At 33.2% G+C, this 17,976-nt stretch overlaps 2 protein-coding genes across 2 annotated transcripts; one reads left to right on the top strand and one right to left on the bottom strand.

Annotated features, from left to right (window-relative positions):
• The first annotated feature begins 3,232 nt into the window (after window positions 1-3,232).
• LOC115958440 (gibberellin 20-oxidase-like protein) lies at window positions 3,233-4,515 on the top strand. Its single transcript, XM_031076853.1, has 2 exons — window positions 3,233-3,599; window positions 3,807-4,515. Exons 1-2 carry the CDS (start codon window positions 3,244-3,246, stop codon window positions 4,402-4,404), a joined length of 954 nt encoding a protein of 317 aa, XP_030932713.1. The 5' UTR covers window positions 3,233-3,243; the 3' UTR covers window positions 4,405-4,515.
• A 7,625-nt stretch (window positions 4,516-12,140) lies between these two features.
• LOC115956015 (transcription factor MYC1) lies at window positions 12,141-17,391 on the bottom strand. The gene is made up of 8 exons (XM_031074464.1): window positions 16,869-17,391; window positions 15,873-16,133; window positions 15,631-15,727; window positions 15,468-15,482; window positions 14,784-14,840; window positions 13,760-14,668; window positions 13,001-13,441; window positions 12,141-12,594 (listed from the first exon to the last, which is right to left on the bottom strand). Exons 1-8 carry the CDS (start codon window positions 16,991-16,993, stop codon window positions 12,523-12,525), a joined length of 1,977 nt encoding a protein of 658 aa, XP_030930324.1. The 5' UTR covers window positions 16,994-17,391; the 3' UTR covers window positions 12,141-12,522.
• Window positions 17,392-17,976: the final 585 nt, after the last annotated feature.

The raw sequence follows: 17,976 nt of genomic DNA on the forward strand, positions 1-17,976 counted from the left end.
ACAAGCAAGAAACAAAATAGGTTTTGCCCATTTCTTTACATCACTTTATAAGTAGTCATTATTCATTAGATTAATGGAAGATCATGAAGTTTCTTTTGCCCCACAGCCTGGCTTTTGATAGAAAAGGGTTCATTGTTTTTGTTTTTTTGTTTACTTTTAAGTGCAAATTCCACGACAATATAGCCAAAGGATTTGCATTTGTGGTGTATGTGCTATTGTTCAAGGCATTACATTGAAGCCACCTTTTGACATTCAAAGGGAAATGATGTTCCTTTGGATGGCCCATTTGGAAAGTGAGCAATCTTGTGACTAGAAATCAATTTTTTTTGTATAAATTTGATTATCAAAGCATTCCCTAGTCTTCTAATATAATTATGGTTCAATAGACAACATGACCACCTTAGTTCAATGGGTTTTAGCACTCAGTTATCATTAATTTTGCTTTTGTAAATTGTTTCTAGATTGCAGCCATGGGTTGCTTTCACTTGCTCCATCTGTTACTAGAAAAGTGAAACATTTTGTTACCTATAATTCTTCTTTCTTTCTCTTTTTCACCCACTAGATGAACCACGCACGCACCATTGGCCCTTGTAATACAAGATCATTGTAACTTGCTTATGTAGTTGGACCTACAATTTCAAGATTTATGGATGGGGACGAGACACCCATGATCAGTTTATATTATATACTTTTGAAGCCCACATGACTTCATATCATCGTTATAATATATATTTTAATTTAGTTTTTAGAGTGACAATTCATGCTAAACTATGTAAATTTAAATTAATTAGATCTCACATTCTTTTTGATGAAAGAAACCCAACACCAAACAAATCCTCATTTAAATCAAGTTTGATCTTCTCTAAATTTTCTAATTAAATTAGGGATGTTGCTTTTTTTTTTTTTTTATTATAAATTCTTTAATTTGAATTTGAATTTATTTTTACTGATTAATTAAATATGTATCATGAAATTAGAGAGAAACAATGGAAAAAGAATGGAGCCAAAGTAGATTTAGGGATGCCATGAATATTAACCCTTACTCATCAAAGAGTTTTCTAAAGATTAAAGGCAATCATCTCCACGATACAACTAAGTAGTATTTTATAGATTACAATTCTAGAGAATTTTGTGAATTTCTTTCAAATGTGTGTAATTCTATTTATTAGGAAAAAAAAAGAAAAAAAGAAAAAGAAAAACCTTAATATGATTGAATATATATGGGTTAATTGAACTTTACCCAATGTGGTTTCACCCGTTAGTGCCTAATCATACTTTAATAAGTGTTAATTTACTCACATAAGGTCACTTCTGTTAGACTTCTGTAATCCATCTTATCACTTTTACTGTTTAAAAAAATAAATAAATAAATAAAAATAAATGAATATTCAACTTCGGCAACATAACCCCAAGGAATTGACTTAGTGGTTCATAAGGCCTCGTAATATCTATGAGATTCTAAGTTCAAAACAACTTATTAACATCTTGGAGCCACTCCCAAGGAATTCTTCCCTGTAATAACCGAGTATGCGTGAGACAGGAGAATCATATACACATAAGGAAATAGCCAAATACTTGAAAACGTCTCAATACTCTCGTTTCAAAAAAAAAAAATCCAACAACATTATTGTTAGGGATAGAGAAAGAGAGAAGGCAAGCCATAGTTTGGATCTATGGTAGTACACACGATATACTACAATTAGTGGAGAATAAAATCTAACACAAAAATTGGATAGAAGATTTTCATTCCTTGGTGTGGTAGGTTTGAAATTGCTACCACACGACTTCAAAAGTTATTATGATATTGACGAAATGATGAGGAGCGTTCGTATTAGAAATATTATAACCAAAAAAAAAAAATGAAAGCTTTTTTTTTTTAATAGAATGTAAAAACTAGTTATCACTACAAATCCAAGATATTATTAAGAGGGATGAACAAAAATCTTTTCTCTTCTATAGATTTCTTAAGACTTACCAATGAAAAAAAATCGTTGAAAAGTCACTCATGAAGTGACATTTTTAAAACTCTTAAATTTTGGATCGATTTCTGCATAATTCTCTTAATCTTGCTGGTTCAAGCAATCTATTTAGTAAACCTAAAAAACTTCAAACAAAAAAGTTGTTCATAACCTTTCGTTCATAATTTCTTTTCAGCAATCACATTTATATATTCTTAATTTATTCTTCATTCTACTATTTCCAATGTGTTAACATATATTTTGTTGAACTATTTTGTGTATTGCATGGGTTAATGACTAGTAAAATTTGAAGTTTTAGAGTTATTGGTTTAATCTCTCTCTCTCTCTCTCTCTCTCTCTCTCTCTCTCTCTCTCTCTCTCTCTCTCTCTCTCTCTCTCTCTCTCTCTCTCTCTCTCTCTCTCTCTCTCTCTCTCTCTCTCTCTCTCTCTCTCTCTGGGGTTACTCTTTTCACCAAAAACTCCCCAAGCCTACATCCTTGGTGACCAAGAAAGAAGCATGTCTGGTCAAAATTTTTTTCCAAAGAATCCAAGCATAACGGAATATGAAGAAATCTTAATGCTCACCCTACCTCCTTAACAGCCTGTCTTGGCTCCATATCACTGCAAATTAAATTAAAATAATTTTATGCTTCCATTGACTTGGTTAACTAAATAATCTAAAATCTAAGTAAACATAGTCAAATCTTATCAGTAGCCTTTCGTTCATTACATTTAAGTTTCAATATAAACCCTTTTTAAATGGTTGTGTTTCCTGATGAATCACTTGCATAATTGTCATTTTGGTATGACTATATAATTTATATCTGCACACCAGCAAATACACACTATAATTTATGCTATTTGCACTGATTTATATGTTGATCTGCATTACTTAATTACTTGGTGTGAATTCTCTGATCTTCATTTTAATGTTAACTTTGTATACAAGTTGTATACTTGTTCTCTCAACTCTCTCTTGTCATCAATGATGTGTGCGCGTGCACACCAGCAAATACACACTATAATTTATGCTATTTGCACTGATTTATATGTTGATCTGCATTACTTAATTACTTGTTGTGAATTCTCTGATCTTCATTTTAATGTTAACTTTGTATACAAGTTGTATACTTGTTCTCTCAACTCTCTCTTGTCATCAATGATGTGTGCGCGTGCATCTCTCTCTTCTAGTCTTGTTAGGCTCTAGCCAACCATCTATATATATAATAGCCCCAACCTAGGTGGACAAACCATACCTTTTAGCTATATTCTACTTCTATACATAATGTCTGAATCCCAAACTTCTATAGAGCTTCCCATCTTAGACATTTCTCAGCCATTAAACCCATCTTTCCTGTCCTCCCTAGCGGAAGCCTGCAAAAAATGGGGCTTCTTCCACATCATTAATCATGGGATCTCCAAAGATCTTTTTAGCAAACTCTATTTGCTCTCAAATGACTTATTCAACCTCCCTTCTGACACTAAACTTAAACTTGGTCCTTTCTCTTCCATCAAAACATATACTCCTCATTTCATTGCCTCCCCATACTTCGAGAGCCTTAGAGTTTCTGGACCAAACTTCCTTGACTCTGCTCAAAGTTCTGTCAATGCCCTCTTTGTCCAACAGAATTCTGAATTCAGGTAATATATATGTATGGCCAACCCTGAATAATCGTTTAGGATCCGGACTCCAAAATTTTGAGACTAAGGCTTGTTGTTGTCGTTGTATATATTATAGGAAGACAACCAACCCCTTATATGCTTGTTTCTTTTCTTTTGTGCTAGTTTCTTTGCATTCTAACTTAACCAAGAATTGTCCTTTGCTTAACTATATGTTCTTTTTGTTAGTGAGATATTACAGGAATATGGAAGGAAGATGGAAGAATTGTCAAAGAACATTATAAAGGTATTACTGATGAGCTTGAAGGTTGGTTTTGGGAAGAAAGATTATGAATCTGAATTCAAGAATTGTCAAGGGTATATGAGAATAAATAACTACTCACCCCCAGAGAGTTTGGAAGTTGAGGTTGAGGGGCTTGGCATGCACACTGATATGAGTTGTGTAACAATAGTCTATCAAGATGAAATAGGAGGACTTCAAGTGAAATCAAAGGAGGGGAAGTGGATGGACATAAGGCCATGTGAAGGGACATTGGTGGTGAACATAGGGGACATGTTACAAGCTTGGAGCAATGAGAAGTTCAGGTCATCTGAACATCGTGTAGTATTAAAGCAACCGGCAAACCGGTTTTCTCTTGCTTTCTTTTGGTGCTTTGAGGATGAGAAGGTGATCATAGCACCAGATGAAGTGGTAGGAGAAGGAAATGTGAGGCTTTATAACCCCTTTGTTTGCTTAGATTACTTGAAATTCAGAGAGAGCAATGAGAGGGGCAAGTTTGAAAAGGTTGGGTTTACAGTTAGAGATTTTGCTGGGATTGGACACTAGATTTGATGGTTGAATATATATAAAGTTTCTTTTAATGTATGTACGTATATTTGATCACTTTTTTCATTAATAATTTATGAAGATATTAAAGCTGCGACTTATTGTGTAAAATGTTCCAGGCAAGATTCTTTTTGTGCTTTTAAATATGTGATATTACATATTAGTGATCACTGAATTTGTATGTTCCACTTTTTCCTGTTCTTTTCTTTTATGAGATTGCAGTATTTAAGGAAGGTTGTGTGGAGGAGATCAAATTGGGATTTCCTTGAGTTTGGACTTTGGAGAGTTTTGACATGTAGTTTATAGGTCCAAAGGTTGTACAGTTGGAATTCCAAATTTCCAACACCCCAACTTATGTATTATTTTATATTATTGTTGTATTTATGTACGTAACACTGAATGGAGATGTAATAAAAGCTATAGCTAAAAGGCATCCAATGTTTATTTCTTAATTTTTGGGAATTTGTAGATTTATGAAAAAAAAAAAAGATCAGGAACATAAACTCTTGGTTCAGACCATTGGATTTGGACTGGAAGTTTTAGAATGGGAGAGGATCTCAAGCCCATTTTATCCAACCTTTGCCAATTAATACAGCTCACAACATTGAAATAAACAGAAAATTTTAGATCAGGGACTCATGAGCATCCCTTAACTCCACAAAAAAACAAGACCCTATAGAATAGTGATGATTCTTGTATAATACTGTTTTTTTTTTTTTTTAAATTCCCATTATTTTAGTTTCTAGTTGAAAAGTTATGTGTGTTGTTGTAACATCCATTATTTGAGGAGGAAGTTGAAGTCAAATACATTACTTTTTCTTTTTCGGTTGGTTGTCTGTCATCCCCTAGGTTATTTAATTAGAAGTACCTGGGTTCCTCACAATTGGTCTCCCTCAGATTTAATCTTATTCAAATGTGTTGGTAAGACTGAAATTGCCAGCATTAAGCTGCCATGTGATGGGATGTATCGTGTATGTAGAGCCTGAAACAAAAATTGGTGTTTGTATAATTATTCAGGATACTTACTCTTTTAAGTACTTTAGCACACTACAGATATCTTGACACCTTTAGTATAAGATAACTAGTCAGAGACTCATGTGATATGTGGGAATAGATAATTATTTTGTAATTGTGGTATAATGTATAATTTGTTCTCTATATTTGTTGAAAATAAATTGTTCTCCCTAAAAATTAAACAATTTCTATAATTATTTTTCACTTTTCTATCTCTACCAATATATTATTATATTATTTTGGGTGTGTTTGACTAATATTATTCCTTTATGAAGTGGTTTATGTTCTTTGAAATTATGTTATAGTGTATTATGTTTTTTTTTTTTTTTGGTACAATTAAAATTTTCAAATTTTAAATAAATTATTCAAATTTCTCATTCTTTTAAAGGTGATTATCATGATAATCAAAACTCATAACAAAATTTTTTTTTAATGTTACTCAAATAATTGATAGGCACATTCAAATGCATAACCGAGATTGTGTTTTGCTATAAATTCAAATTCTCACTTGTAAAATAACTATGTATTATTTCAAACAAAAATCAAACGAAAACTATAAGAGGGAGAAAGACTACTTTTAATAAAGAACAAAAAATTACAACAACAAAATGTATTAACTCAAAATAGACTTATAAAAAAAATGATTCATCAACCTTAAAGTGGAGTTGAGAGAGAGAGAGAGAATAATCATTTTTATCAGGAGAGAATGTGAGAGAGAATAACAAATTTATAGAAAACTAGTGTGTAGTCCCGTGCAAATGCATAAATACAATTAAAAATAATCACAATTATACATTCCTATTAGAAGAGTTTCAAATTATACATAGTATTAGCTTATATATTTTTTTAAACCATACATTTCTAAAATATGTAATGATTTCTCATTTTATATATATATATATATATATTTATATTTTTTTTTATCTAATAATTTACTTGCCACAAATATTTAAAAAAATAAATAAATGAACACATGACGAAACATTGGACTCTAAAAATCTAATTTAATTTTTAATTATTTGACTCTTCGATTTTTACACTCAATAATTCACTTGGAACAAATTTGAAAATTAAATGGGACACTTGTCTCATATAAGTTTTTGAATTTTTGTACTAAGTGAGTTATTGTATCAAGATTCACAAAACCAATACCCAAGGAAAAAAATCAATAAAATATATGATAGTAACAACAATAGGAAAATTCAAATAAAATTTCGGATTAAATTGTAATAATCTGAATCAAAAGTTCCAGTAGAAAGACAAGATGGAGTGATCCACTCCAAGAAGGCAACCAAACTTGCATAAATATTTTAAAAAATAAATAAATGAACACATGACGAAACATTGGACTCCAATTGAAATCTAATTTAGAATTTAATTAGATTTGGACTCTTCGATTTTTACACTCAATAATTCACTTGGAACAAATTTGAAAATTAAATGGGACACTTGTCTCATATAAGTTTTTGAATTTTTGTACTAAGTGAGTTATTGTATCAAGATTCACAAAACCAATACCCAAGGAAAAAAATCAATAAAATATATGATAGTAACAACAATAGGAAAATTCAAATAAAATTTCGGATTAAATTGTAATAATCTGAATCAAAAGTTCCAGTAGAAAGACAAGGTGGAGTGATCCACTCCAAGAAGGCAACCAAACTTGCATAAATATAGAATAATAAATCTCTCTCCTAAAAATTTACATTGTTCATAACCTTAACCTTCATTGGAAATTTTTAAAACATAGTGACTCACATCTACCATCCAGACATCTACAGCTGGGTCCTTTTCAATTCGCATGAGATTCCATTGATCACTAAGTTCCTTTGCAGTCTGCAAAAAGTATGGACGACAGCAGTGCTTTCTTCATTGTTATAAGTGCCAAATCTGAACAAAAAGCCAAATATAAGGGTAGTGAATTTTAGGCATAATGTGCATCTAATCACATATTAGCAATTTATAATAAATGTAAAGATGCAAACTTTGTAAGTGAATAGTAAACTAAACTCAGTGCCAGAGCCAGGAAGAAAGCACTTTAATCCGAAACTTAGTGCAAATGTAAAGATGCAAGGCCAAAATTGGGAATTAACCCTGTTTGCCAAACAATATAATTAGTAGACACTGTTTTGAAAGTATATTTCATACTAACATCTCGAGTTTAAAAGACTCAATTTAGGACCTATAAATCGAGTCTCAAAAACTCGATTTTCATGTTCTGATCAAATCTGAGCTGGCGCTTTTCCACGTGGCGTCCACCTGGAAATCGAGTCTTAGAGACTCGATTTATATCTATAAAACATTTCAAGTGTTTGGAGTACAAAACATAGATCAGCCACCATCAACCACCACCAAATACAAGCACAGACCAGCCACTATCAACCCACAAATTCGAGCATTAATCCAACAATTCAACATAAATCCAACCAAATCCACCCCCAAAAACCACCTAAAATCCAGATTAAAAAAAAAAAAAAAAAACCCCAAAACCCACCACCCGTTTAGCTTGTTGATCGGGGTTCTCTGCAAGAAAATCCAAAAACCCATGACCTTAAAAGTCGGTATTTTAAAGGGTGGCAGGATTGGTTAGGAGTTTGGGTGACTATGGGTTGATCAGATTGGTGGTTGTGGGTTGGCTGGATTAGGTGGTTGTGGGTTGATACCTGGGTCGCACGGCGTGGGTCTAGTGCGGTGGTGCAGTGGTGGCGTGGTCTGGCTGGATCGGGCGACTGTGGGTTCTTTGGCTTCTAGTCAGGTCTGCGTGGTGGTGTGGGGGTTTGCCGTGGTCTGATGAGAAGGTGGGGTGGGGGTTGGGTGGAGGGAATGGTTTGTACATGAGAGAGCTGAACATGTGTGTAAGGAGGCAGAATATGCAGGGTTAAAGGGGCTTATAAATCGAGTCTTAGAGACTTGATTTTCAGGTGAAAAAAATGACAAATCAGACGTAATCAGAACACTAAAACCGAGTCTTTGAAACTCGATTTATAAGCCCTAAATCAAGTCTTTTAAACTCGAAATATTAGTAAAAAATATAGTTTTGTAACAGTGCCTACTAATTATTTTGTTTGGCAAACAGGTTTAATTCCCAATTTTGGCCAAACTCTGGCTCTGCTATCTTTTTGGAAATTCCTTGCATCCACCTTCTTTTTTTTTCTTTTTTTTTTACTGAATAGTAAACTCAATGCATTTCATCCCTATAAAAATAGTCACATGTTACCATCCTAATGGCTGGATGCAATGTACCCAAACCAAGTTCTTATTGTAATCTCTTTGGTTTTCATGTTTAGCAACAAAATTAAGAAAACTTAATTGATACAATAACTCACTTAACACAAAAATTCAAAAACTTTTATGAGACACATGGCACAAAATTGAAACTCTAATTTAGAATTTTAATTTGACTTTCTCTCAGCTTCACCTATTATTATTATATATATATATATATAGATAAGATAAGAAGAAAAAGTGTTAAAATAAAAAATATAGTAATAAACACCAAATTATCTAATTCATGCTATGTAATAAAATAACATTATATTCTTATAAACTATCTTTATAATGTAATAGAATAATATTTATGAAATCAAAGAAAAAGAAAAGATAATAACTTAAAAACACAAAACCAAATCACATCAACCCAAATTAGAGTTCTAAAGAACACAAAAATTAATCAACCTAAAGTAGAGATGCAAGAAAAAAAATCCAACAAAAAATGAAAAAAATTGAGAGAATGAACCTTTTTTGTGTGGGAAAACTATAGATAGAACCAGAGAATTGCAAATTTATAGTAAAAAGATGAGAATAAAAAGAGCCAAAAATAAAGGAAGATAAAGAGATAGAGGAAGGGTGATATTAAGATAGATAGTAGTGGGGAGATGAAAAGATAGAAGGGAGGGGAAATGTTGGAGCAAGTGTAACAATAAGTTGAGAATTAATACTATATATATATATATATATATATAACAGAAGAATAGAAATAATAAATGTTACAATTCAGCTTTTAGATATATATATATATATATATAAATATATATATATTTCCTTGTTGTATGTAGGCCAAGTAACTGGGTGGTGTATATATATATATGCTAATAATCCATGTAACTCTTGTCACAGCTATCACAATAAAATTTTAACAACATTGTAGACATGGGGAATGGGAACATGAACGTAACCCTAGTTTTGAATAAGCCACATAAATTTGCGTGTTTGTGTGTGAGGACTGATCTTTTCTACTCTAAATTTGTGTTTTTTGCATCTCATAGATCTAAATTAGATTTACTATTTCTTAATCCTAGGGATTGACTTAGTTGTTCCTAAGACCTTATGAAATCCATGATATCTTTGGTTCGAAATCTCTTACCACCATCTTAAGGCCACCACAAAGGGATTCCTCCCTATAATAACCTGGTGTATGTGGAACAAGGGGGCTACACACACTCGAGGAAATAATTAGATATTTGAAAATGTTTGAAAACCCTTGTTTGTCCAAAAAAAAATCTTAACACATGTATTTAATGTATACCTCTGCCTATATGGTCGCCAACTACAAATAGGAAGAGGATAAAAAATAATACTTTTAATCTTAGCCTTCTTATCATCCGGTAAACTTGGTCTTTTGGTCAGCAAGAAAACAAAAGCTCCATTCAATTGAAATTTTCAAGTCTTTGCTTCTCTAACTAAGATACATATTAATGAAGAGGAAGTAAGAATAACACAATGATCAGTTGAAGCCGCAAAAGAAGGCTGCCAATATTACATTCCATTTGTGTATAACGTGCAAAATGCAGTATACACTTGGCTCATCATAGAACCTAAAGAATTCATGACATGCAGGTCACATGCTTATATTATAATGTAGCTTGGAATATCGAAGTAACAAGAATGAATGCAAGTGTGGGGTCTAAGGGATGAAATTTAGTGTTGCTTCCTCAACGTTTTAATCTTTTAATGTTTCTTTAAGAATTAATCAACAGGTTGTTTGTTTGTGAATGCTTGAAGTTGGCATTTGACAACTTGTCACTTTTTTGCAGACCCATATGACATAAAAATAATTCAATTTCAATAGTCAATCAGCCATGTAGTCAATGATATACAATAAAGTATGGTCTAATCATGTCCTCATTTACAGCAATGTGAGCACAGATAACCTGGCTGTTTTGATCGAGATGGTCTGCCAAACATTAATTCTACAACAGGTCCCTAGCTAGCAAGTCTCTTCTTTCCATTAACATATTTGGTTAAGCCACCAAGATTACTTAATAATCTATATATATAATAATAGGTGAAACAGAGAGAAAATCCAATTAGATTTCAATTGGATTCTCAATTTTGCGCCACTTGTCCTAACCAAAACTCAAAAAAAAATTTAATTAGATTATAAATTTGACTTCAATTTTGTATCATGTATCTTATCTAAATTTTCTAATTTTTGTGCCCAAATAAATGATGCATTAACATTTAACACATAAGCCAATAAAACCACAATAATAATGCTCATTGGCCTCAGCAAAAACATCTTACCTGCACACTTTCATGGAGATTATAAATTGGACTCAAATTTTGTGTCATGTATCTTATCTAAATTTTCTAATTTTTGTGCTCAAATAAATGATGCATTAACATTTAACACGGAAGCCAAGAAAACCACAATAATAATACTCATTGGCCTAAGCAAGAACATCTCACCTGCACACTTTTATGGGTGATCTCAATAGAGTCTGGAGCTCTTCTAATCCCACAACCAGAACCAAGGAGTCCAACGAGAAAGACTATAAAAGTAAAACATCATCTCCTCCTAATTCCATATCTTCATCCCATGTTTCCTCCTCTCTCAACCTCTACCAACTAGATCCACACACTGCCCTCTCCTCCTCCTTACGGATTTTTTAGAGCAAGGCCGGGTTCAAACACAATGTTCAATCCCACTCTTCCTTGCTTCACACTCTCATACATTAGCGCTTCATTGGCGCCTCCAAGAAGATTCCAAGCTCAATGATTAGTTCTTATTTTTTAATAGTTTTTAGTGTGTCTGGATTAAGATTTTGTTAATTTGTTAAAAGTGACAAAAATATAATCATATATATTATATTAAGTTGAAGTTCAATTTTAGAATTCAAATTGATTTCTAATTGTAGTTTAATTTTGTGCTATGTGTCCAATTTGATTTTTAAATGTTGGTGTTAAGTTACTTCCATTCATAATGCTCAATGTGGAAATTGAATCTACTAAGATAAACATCTTATCATCACAATTGTTAATATTTCCGTGCGTAAGCACGGACTACATGCTAGTTCTAATAATAGGATTACTCAAATCAAGGTTTTGAATTCATCTGCTTGCCGTCTAGTAGTGGATTCCCAAATTGGGATTTACATTTGTTGGACTCAAGAAATATAAATGCTTATAGGTTAATACCAACTTTCAAGCAAAAGTTCAGTAACCATGTAAGCATGAGAGTAAAAAAGAAGAGCACTAAAAAGTTTTCGGATAAAATAATTTGTGACTTTTCTAAATTTTCAGTGTTAAGATCATTATCAAAAATGTTTTCCTTTTTTTAATTAGTAGCTAGTTACATTCCTTAAAAGACAATCAGTCACACACACACACACACACAAAACGAGTTCCTGTGAGCATAAAGTTAATAGTCCCACAGTTGCTTAAAAGCTTTGCAAGCATTCTATTGTTCTCCCTCACTCTGCAGTAGAATGAACCGTGGTAAATGTTAAGAACAAAGGGACTTCAACTTTATTAGCAGTTGTGAGTTGTAACTGGAAACTATCAGTTGTATGCCATAATAAAAGCAAACAAACTACATCATACAAATGAGAGCCCTTTATAGAGAGGTCCATACATTAGCTTGTGGTACATAAAGTACATCCAGGATTTTGGTTCTCCATCATTTAGACAAGCCATTGGTCAAGCTTATTGGCTACTCTTAAGGTTGAGAAGTTTCTCCGGAATGCATGTTAGGAAGTAGATTAAATTTCTCCAATTACAACTATGCATAAAACTACACCTTACACAACAAATCAAGAAACTAATACTACTGATATGAGAAATCCTACAATACAAGGTAATAATAACCAGCTTCAACATTTCTTCTCAACACTTGAAGGCAATTTTCCAGAGTGCTTGTTTGATCATTCCCACCGATGCAATTGCTGCACCTCGAAACTGAAACCAAGTTAAAAGAATCAGCATTTAGAAACATTGACAGTGTGGACTTGGAAGCAACTTAAAGGAAAATTAGTCCTGATGGCTACTATGGTTCTGATATCTCCCTTATAGGACAACTTTTTAGAGTGCAGCTATAGTGGGTATCATTTTGAAGTCATGCCAAAATGAAATGGATACTAGTACTTGAAGGCAAAGTTAACTAGTACCTTATCACCTTCGCTTTATTTTTTATCATGGAGTATGCCATTAGAAACTAAAGTACCATCAGAAGTCATCATTCCATGAAATTAAATCCAACGACATCCTGATTGTACTAAGTTATGGAGGTGAATAAAAATGAACCAAAAGAGAGGGGGTGGGGGGAAGTCACTGGAGTATGCCTAAAACAGCATGAAGGACAAACCTTTGATTTTAAGGTCAATGTCAGAATGCCATCAAGAGCAGATGATTGTACTGAATGCGCATCCAAGTGCAGATTATTTATCACATCCATGACGTCGAGCAAAATATATTCCCTATAAGGACATCTCATCTCAATCAGAACCTCCTGTTCCTTTATACTTACTTTCACATCTAATGGCAAGCCATCTTCAGGAACAACTCTATTGAGCTCTGGGTCAGTCTCATCAATGTCACAAGCCTTCCTCTTGTTAATCCAATGCTTCTTGCCATTATCAATCTTTTTGATATCATAATTATCTGATGTATGCTCTATAATATCCTGATTCCTTCGGGCTCTTCCTTCAAAATCTACTGAATCCATGCAGGATTCCAACTCTTCTACCCTTGCCTCTAGCTCTTTCAAGTATTTAATTGTGTCAGTGAGAATTGATGCTTTGTCAATCTGCATAAACATGAGGAAGTGAATAAGTATAAAACGGAGTAAGAAACTCAATTTGAAATCCAGGAAATGATTTGAGTAAATACTGCATAGCTGGTACAAGTGACTAAAATAGATAATATCAGTGCATGCTAACTTTCTTTCTTTCCTAAGAATAATAGCACGTGTCTTTTCTTATATTTAAAACTGTTGTGAAAACTTCAAGAACTGATTGAATATCTGAGATTATATTTGTTTAAGCACTCACTTTAAAGCTGTGAACACTTGAGACTTCTACAAAAATGAAGAGAATTTTATTAGAGTGAAAGAATGCTTAATTACCTCACTGATAGAAGGAACCATTGATCTGAGAACCAGAAACTTTTCATTCTCTCCTCTATTATCTGACAGAACATTTCCTATGCAAATATCATCACTTTCCAGTTTACAAAGCCAATCTTTTCCACCATTTTCTTTCTGGGACCTAATCAAGTCACCACCATACATCAAAGGAACTTTAAATAAAACCTTCTTAAGCATTCTCTGATGTACCTGTGGCCTATGAGCATCATCAATTGATTCTCTCTTCCAACTCAGAAAACTGGATTTGCAATCACCATAGTGAAAAAATCGGTTTTCAATCAACTGAGCTGAACTTCCTAGAATAGCAGAGATAATTCTTTTGTAGTGCAAATCATCATCTGCTCCAAGATCCAAGGAACTTAGTTTTGTGTGATTGGAGTTTTGAAGTTCTTGCAAATGACTGTGGTTTACATTTTCTTGCTTGGGAGTAGAAATGGCCTTTTCTTGATTCACAAAAGCTTCAGAGATACAGTCACTGGAATGCATGGAATCTTGAACACCATTGCTGAAGTCATCATCCATTAAATGCCAGCTCTGAACTTGAGAAGCCCCGCCATTCATGCCTTCAAGCATGGAGGAGTCTTCTGTCCAGTAATTGTGCTCGCAACCATTGGAACATTCATTAGGAGAATCCATGTTGATTTCTTCACGGATATTTCCTCCTAATTCGTTGATTCCTTCCTGATCAAACTTGATTTCTTCTGAGGGGGAATATAGATTCTCCAAGCCCAAAGCATCCACTATCTCATGGTTTACCTTGGCACACATTGGATCTCTATCGTCATCTCCTTTGTGAGGAGCAGAAGAAGATTTATCAGAACATACAGGCTTTGACAATTCTAATAAGGAGGTTTTGATGTGTTGAAGGAGACTAGGGTCCTCTGAGACCTTAAGAAAGCACAAAAAAGAATAGAATACTTTATGTGTGGATAAGTTGTACTGCTGAATTAATTTGTATATAGTAAAACAAAATTCAGAAGTCTAGTTCCACAAAACAAATTACCAGTTCAGTCACACCTAGCTCAATCACACCCCCCAGATAGGGAAAACATATTACAGTCTGCAAAATAGAAAAAAAATAAATAGTGAAAATGATGCCCAAACCAAAGAAGAATACATTGTTTCCAGGGTAGAATTATTACAGGTGAACAAGGAATTTGGTAAGTGGTAACCCCAAACATTTCTGGACTGGATTATCCATTTAAGTTTTACATATTGCATTAAAGATGTTTAAATTTAATGCATAACAAGTCAGAAAGGGAGAACTCCAATAGAAAGTACACACGTTTCTTTTCAACTTGAAGTACTCTATATTTATGTAAATGTGCATATATTACTTTGTCCAAACCTAATGGCTGATGTTAAAAGTGCAGGCAGAGGGAACAAATAAAGCATGAACATTTATAGAAATTTGAATTACACAGCTAAAGTGCGTCTTAAGGTCACAGGATGACAGTTCCCTTCATCTCTAGAAAAGAAGGTGTTTATTTTTAAATTTCTGGATTCCTTTGCAACTTTAGAGATGCTGAATGAAGACATTCCCTCTACAACCACAACCTGTTACTTTGTTTTCTTAATTACTAAAACAGATAACAAGTCAAAGTCCAAAAGGCTGTATTTTTGCCAAAATAGTAAATGCAAATGTATATACTTATATAATGCATCTAAAAAAATGAGATTATCATACCTGAATAGATGCACTCTGAAAGCAGTCATCGTAGTTGTAGGAATGCAAAGTTCACAGAGAAATAGAAAGAGTCAGTTTGTTTAGCTGCTTGTGATACAAATTGGCTACATTATTAGTTGAAACTGTCACAATTATGAAACAGATATCTGCCAAAAAAACCAACCTTAGCTAGCAAAGATCGAGAGAATATTTTACTATCAGCATATTGAGCATTGGATAACCAGATGGTTTGACCACTTGCTAATGCTCTTCCAGGCAAACTGTGCAAAAATAGGAGGAAGAATGATCAAAATATTTAAGTATGAAGCATATACATACTAACAGAACCAATAACCAAAACCATTACATATTGGGAAATATTAGTAAGTCAAAGCATGAAAATAGATCTGCAGAAGAGATTAGTACCCTTGGCCTGGATTGAATACAAAGGACATGCAAACCAAGTAATACCACTCTGCATCAGTGAGATCCTCTGGTGACAATGCTGCAGAAGGCCTCTTGGCTTGTTGTTGTTGGTCGGTTTCATCTTCTAAGAGAGACAGGTAAAGTTCTCTCAATTGCTCACTCCTCTGTAAGCCTATTTTATCAGCCTTAAGTTCCGTGGTTTGGACTGTCTTCATAGTCTTGATATCTCCATTATAGTACCCATCACCCCAATTCAGTACCCTGAAAAATATTTATCAGAGCATATCTTCTCAAAGTAAGCTATAAGAAATGTGACAGGAAAACTCATGTAACTTGACTTTTTTTTATGTCATTAAGTTATAGTTTAAGTGAAACAATGTAGCCAGAGTTATAGATTGCAGTAGCCAAGCATTTACTCAAATTGTCATTTCCAAATTCCATCTTTCATTATTAACTTTCCCTTTCATCAATTATTATTCTGAAAGGAGAAAGTAACTTATCAAGTGTATTTAAGCTCAAGTGGATGCCTTGCAATCTCACATCCTTTTCTACATACCAGTTTCAATTACATACCCATGACTGATTTTCACCAACGAGACAGTGGCTACGCTAGAATTCAATGACTTAGTACAGATACAAGCATCAGTTTTAAGAAATTTAAGTGGGAAAAAAAAAAAAAAAAATAGGCCCCATTCACTACATTTATCAATTTCCTCTGCAGAAGATTTGTTGCAGAAAAATAGTAATTTTGTTTTACAAGGACTAATCTGAGTTTGAGTTGAACTAAAGTTCCCATTTTGGAAAAACTTTTTCCATGGAGCTAAAGACAGAAGTTGTTCATTATACTGGATTCCTTCTTTTTATACTAAACCTGATATGGAAGTAAAGAAACAAGAACACAATTGCACCAAAGAAATATTAGTGAAAGAAAATGAAACATCATGGCAAAGGACATGATACATCTAAATCACCAAAGAGTAAAGAGGCAGCAAGTACCCTTGTTGTGTGGGGGACAGTGACCAGAAAATTGCATAGCTCCACTGGATACTCCTTACAGCAACAGCAAGCTGTTTCCTAAGGTTCTCTGGCACCCCCTCATGAGTTTGACAGCCATTAGCCATTTCCAAACAAATAACTTCAGATTGATCTTACACAATTCAGATTAAGGTCATCAACTTTTCAAAGTCCACAAAAGTAGTGGCTTCTACTTTTCCAGCTGACCCAGCTGGTGGTTATTTTCTTGCAGTAGAGTGAAATATGGAAACTGCACTGGCTTTCTGTTAAGAATTCATGGTTAACAGACGATCAACAATATCTCAGACCAACTTGGTGTTGGGGAGTTTTGCCTTTATGGTTTGGGACAGAAACCAAGAAGGGTAGGGAGAGTTGAACTTTATATTGGCTTGATTCATTTCCAGGGAGTAGTAGGGAATAGACTGTGGCCTTTGAGATTTGAGGTTGAAAAACCATGACCCAATTAAAATATTAAAAACCCAATAGGAGAACCTTTTTTTTTTTCTTTTCTTTTTTTAATATAATGAATGTAATTTTTGAAGTTTGAGCATTTATTCATTCACATTCCCTCTGCTTTGATTCCATCGATGAGTGCAATTTTTGAAGTTTGAGCATTAATGTTTCTAAATACTTGAATTTTTTAAAACCTTTTTTTCAGTTAATTTCTCAACATAATGAAACGCTATGTGCAGTGCATTGTGTATCAACTTCTTTTTTTTTTTTTTTCTTTTTTCTTTTTATGAACGAAAAGAGAGTAGAGGCAATCATTGTAACTCACTTTTTTAGGCGTGATCATAAGGCACCCTTTATTAAGAAATATTAAATTGAGGCATAATTATAATAATTCGGAATAATCACGGATCTCAACCTAATACATATTGTGTATCAACTTAAAATTAGATATGCTGTTTTTTCATATATAGGCAGACCAGGTGTACTTAAAAAGAGCATGGAACAAAATAATGATGATGTTTTCTAATAAGTACTAACAAGTATTTCAGTCCTATTCTTTTTTTTTTTTTTTTTTTTTTGCAATAAGTATTCATTAGGTACACTACAACACTTCTTTTTCTTCAAGATTTTTGAATAT

This window comes from Quercus lobata, chromosome 8, assembly GCF_001633185.2.
Source record: "Quercus lobata isolate SW786 chromosome 8, ValleyOak3.0 Primary Assembly, whole genome shotgun sequence".
In the NCBI taxonomy this organism is placed as follows: domain Eukaryota; kingdom Viridiplantae; phylum Streptophyta; class Magnoliopsida; order Fagales; family Fagaceae; genus Quercus; species Quercus lobata.

Bases quoted from the DNA above. Each gene is read 5' to 3' on its own strand.
- LOC115958440 (XM_031076853.1), top strand. From the start codon at position 3,244: ATGTCTGAATCCCAAACTTCTATAGAGCTTCCCATCTTAGACATTTCT. The intron at 3,600-3,806 runs GTAATATATATG...TCTTTTTGTTAG, and splicing joins CAACAGAATTCTGAATTCAG to TGAGATATTACAGGAATATG.
- LOC115956015 (XM_031074464.1), bottom strand. From the start codon at position 16,993: ATGGCTAATGGCTGTCAAACTCATGAGGGGGTGCCAGAGAACCTTAGG. The intron at 14,669-14,783 runs GTAATTTGTTTT...TGCTTTCTTAAG, and splicing joins AGCTAGGTGTGACTGAACTG to GTCTCAGAGGACCCTAGTCT. The intron at 13,442-13,759 runs GTAATTAAGCAT...ATGTTTATGCAG, and splicing joins TGGTTCCTTCTATCAGTGAG to ATTGACAAAGCATCAATTCT.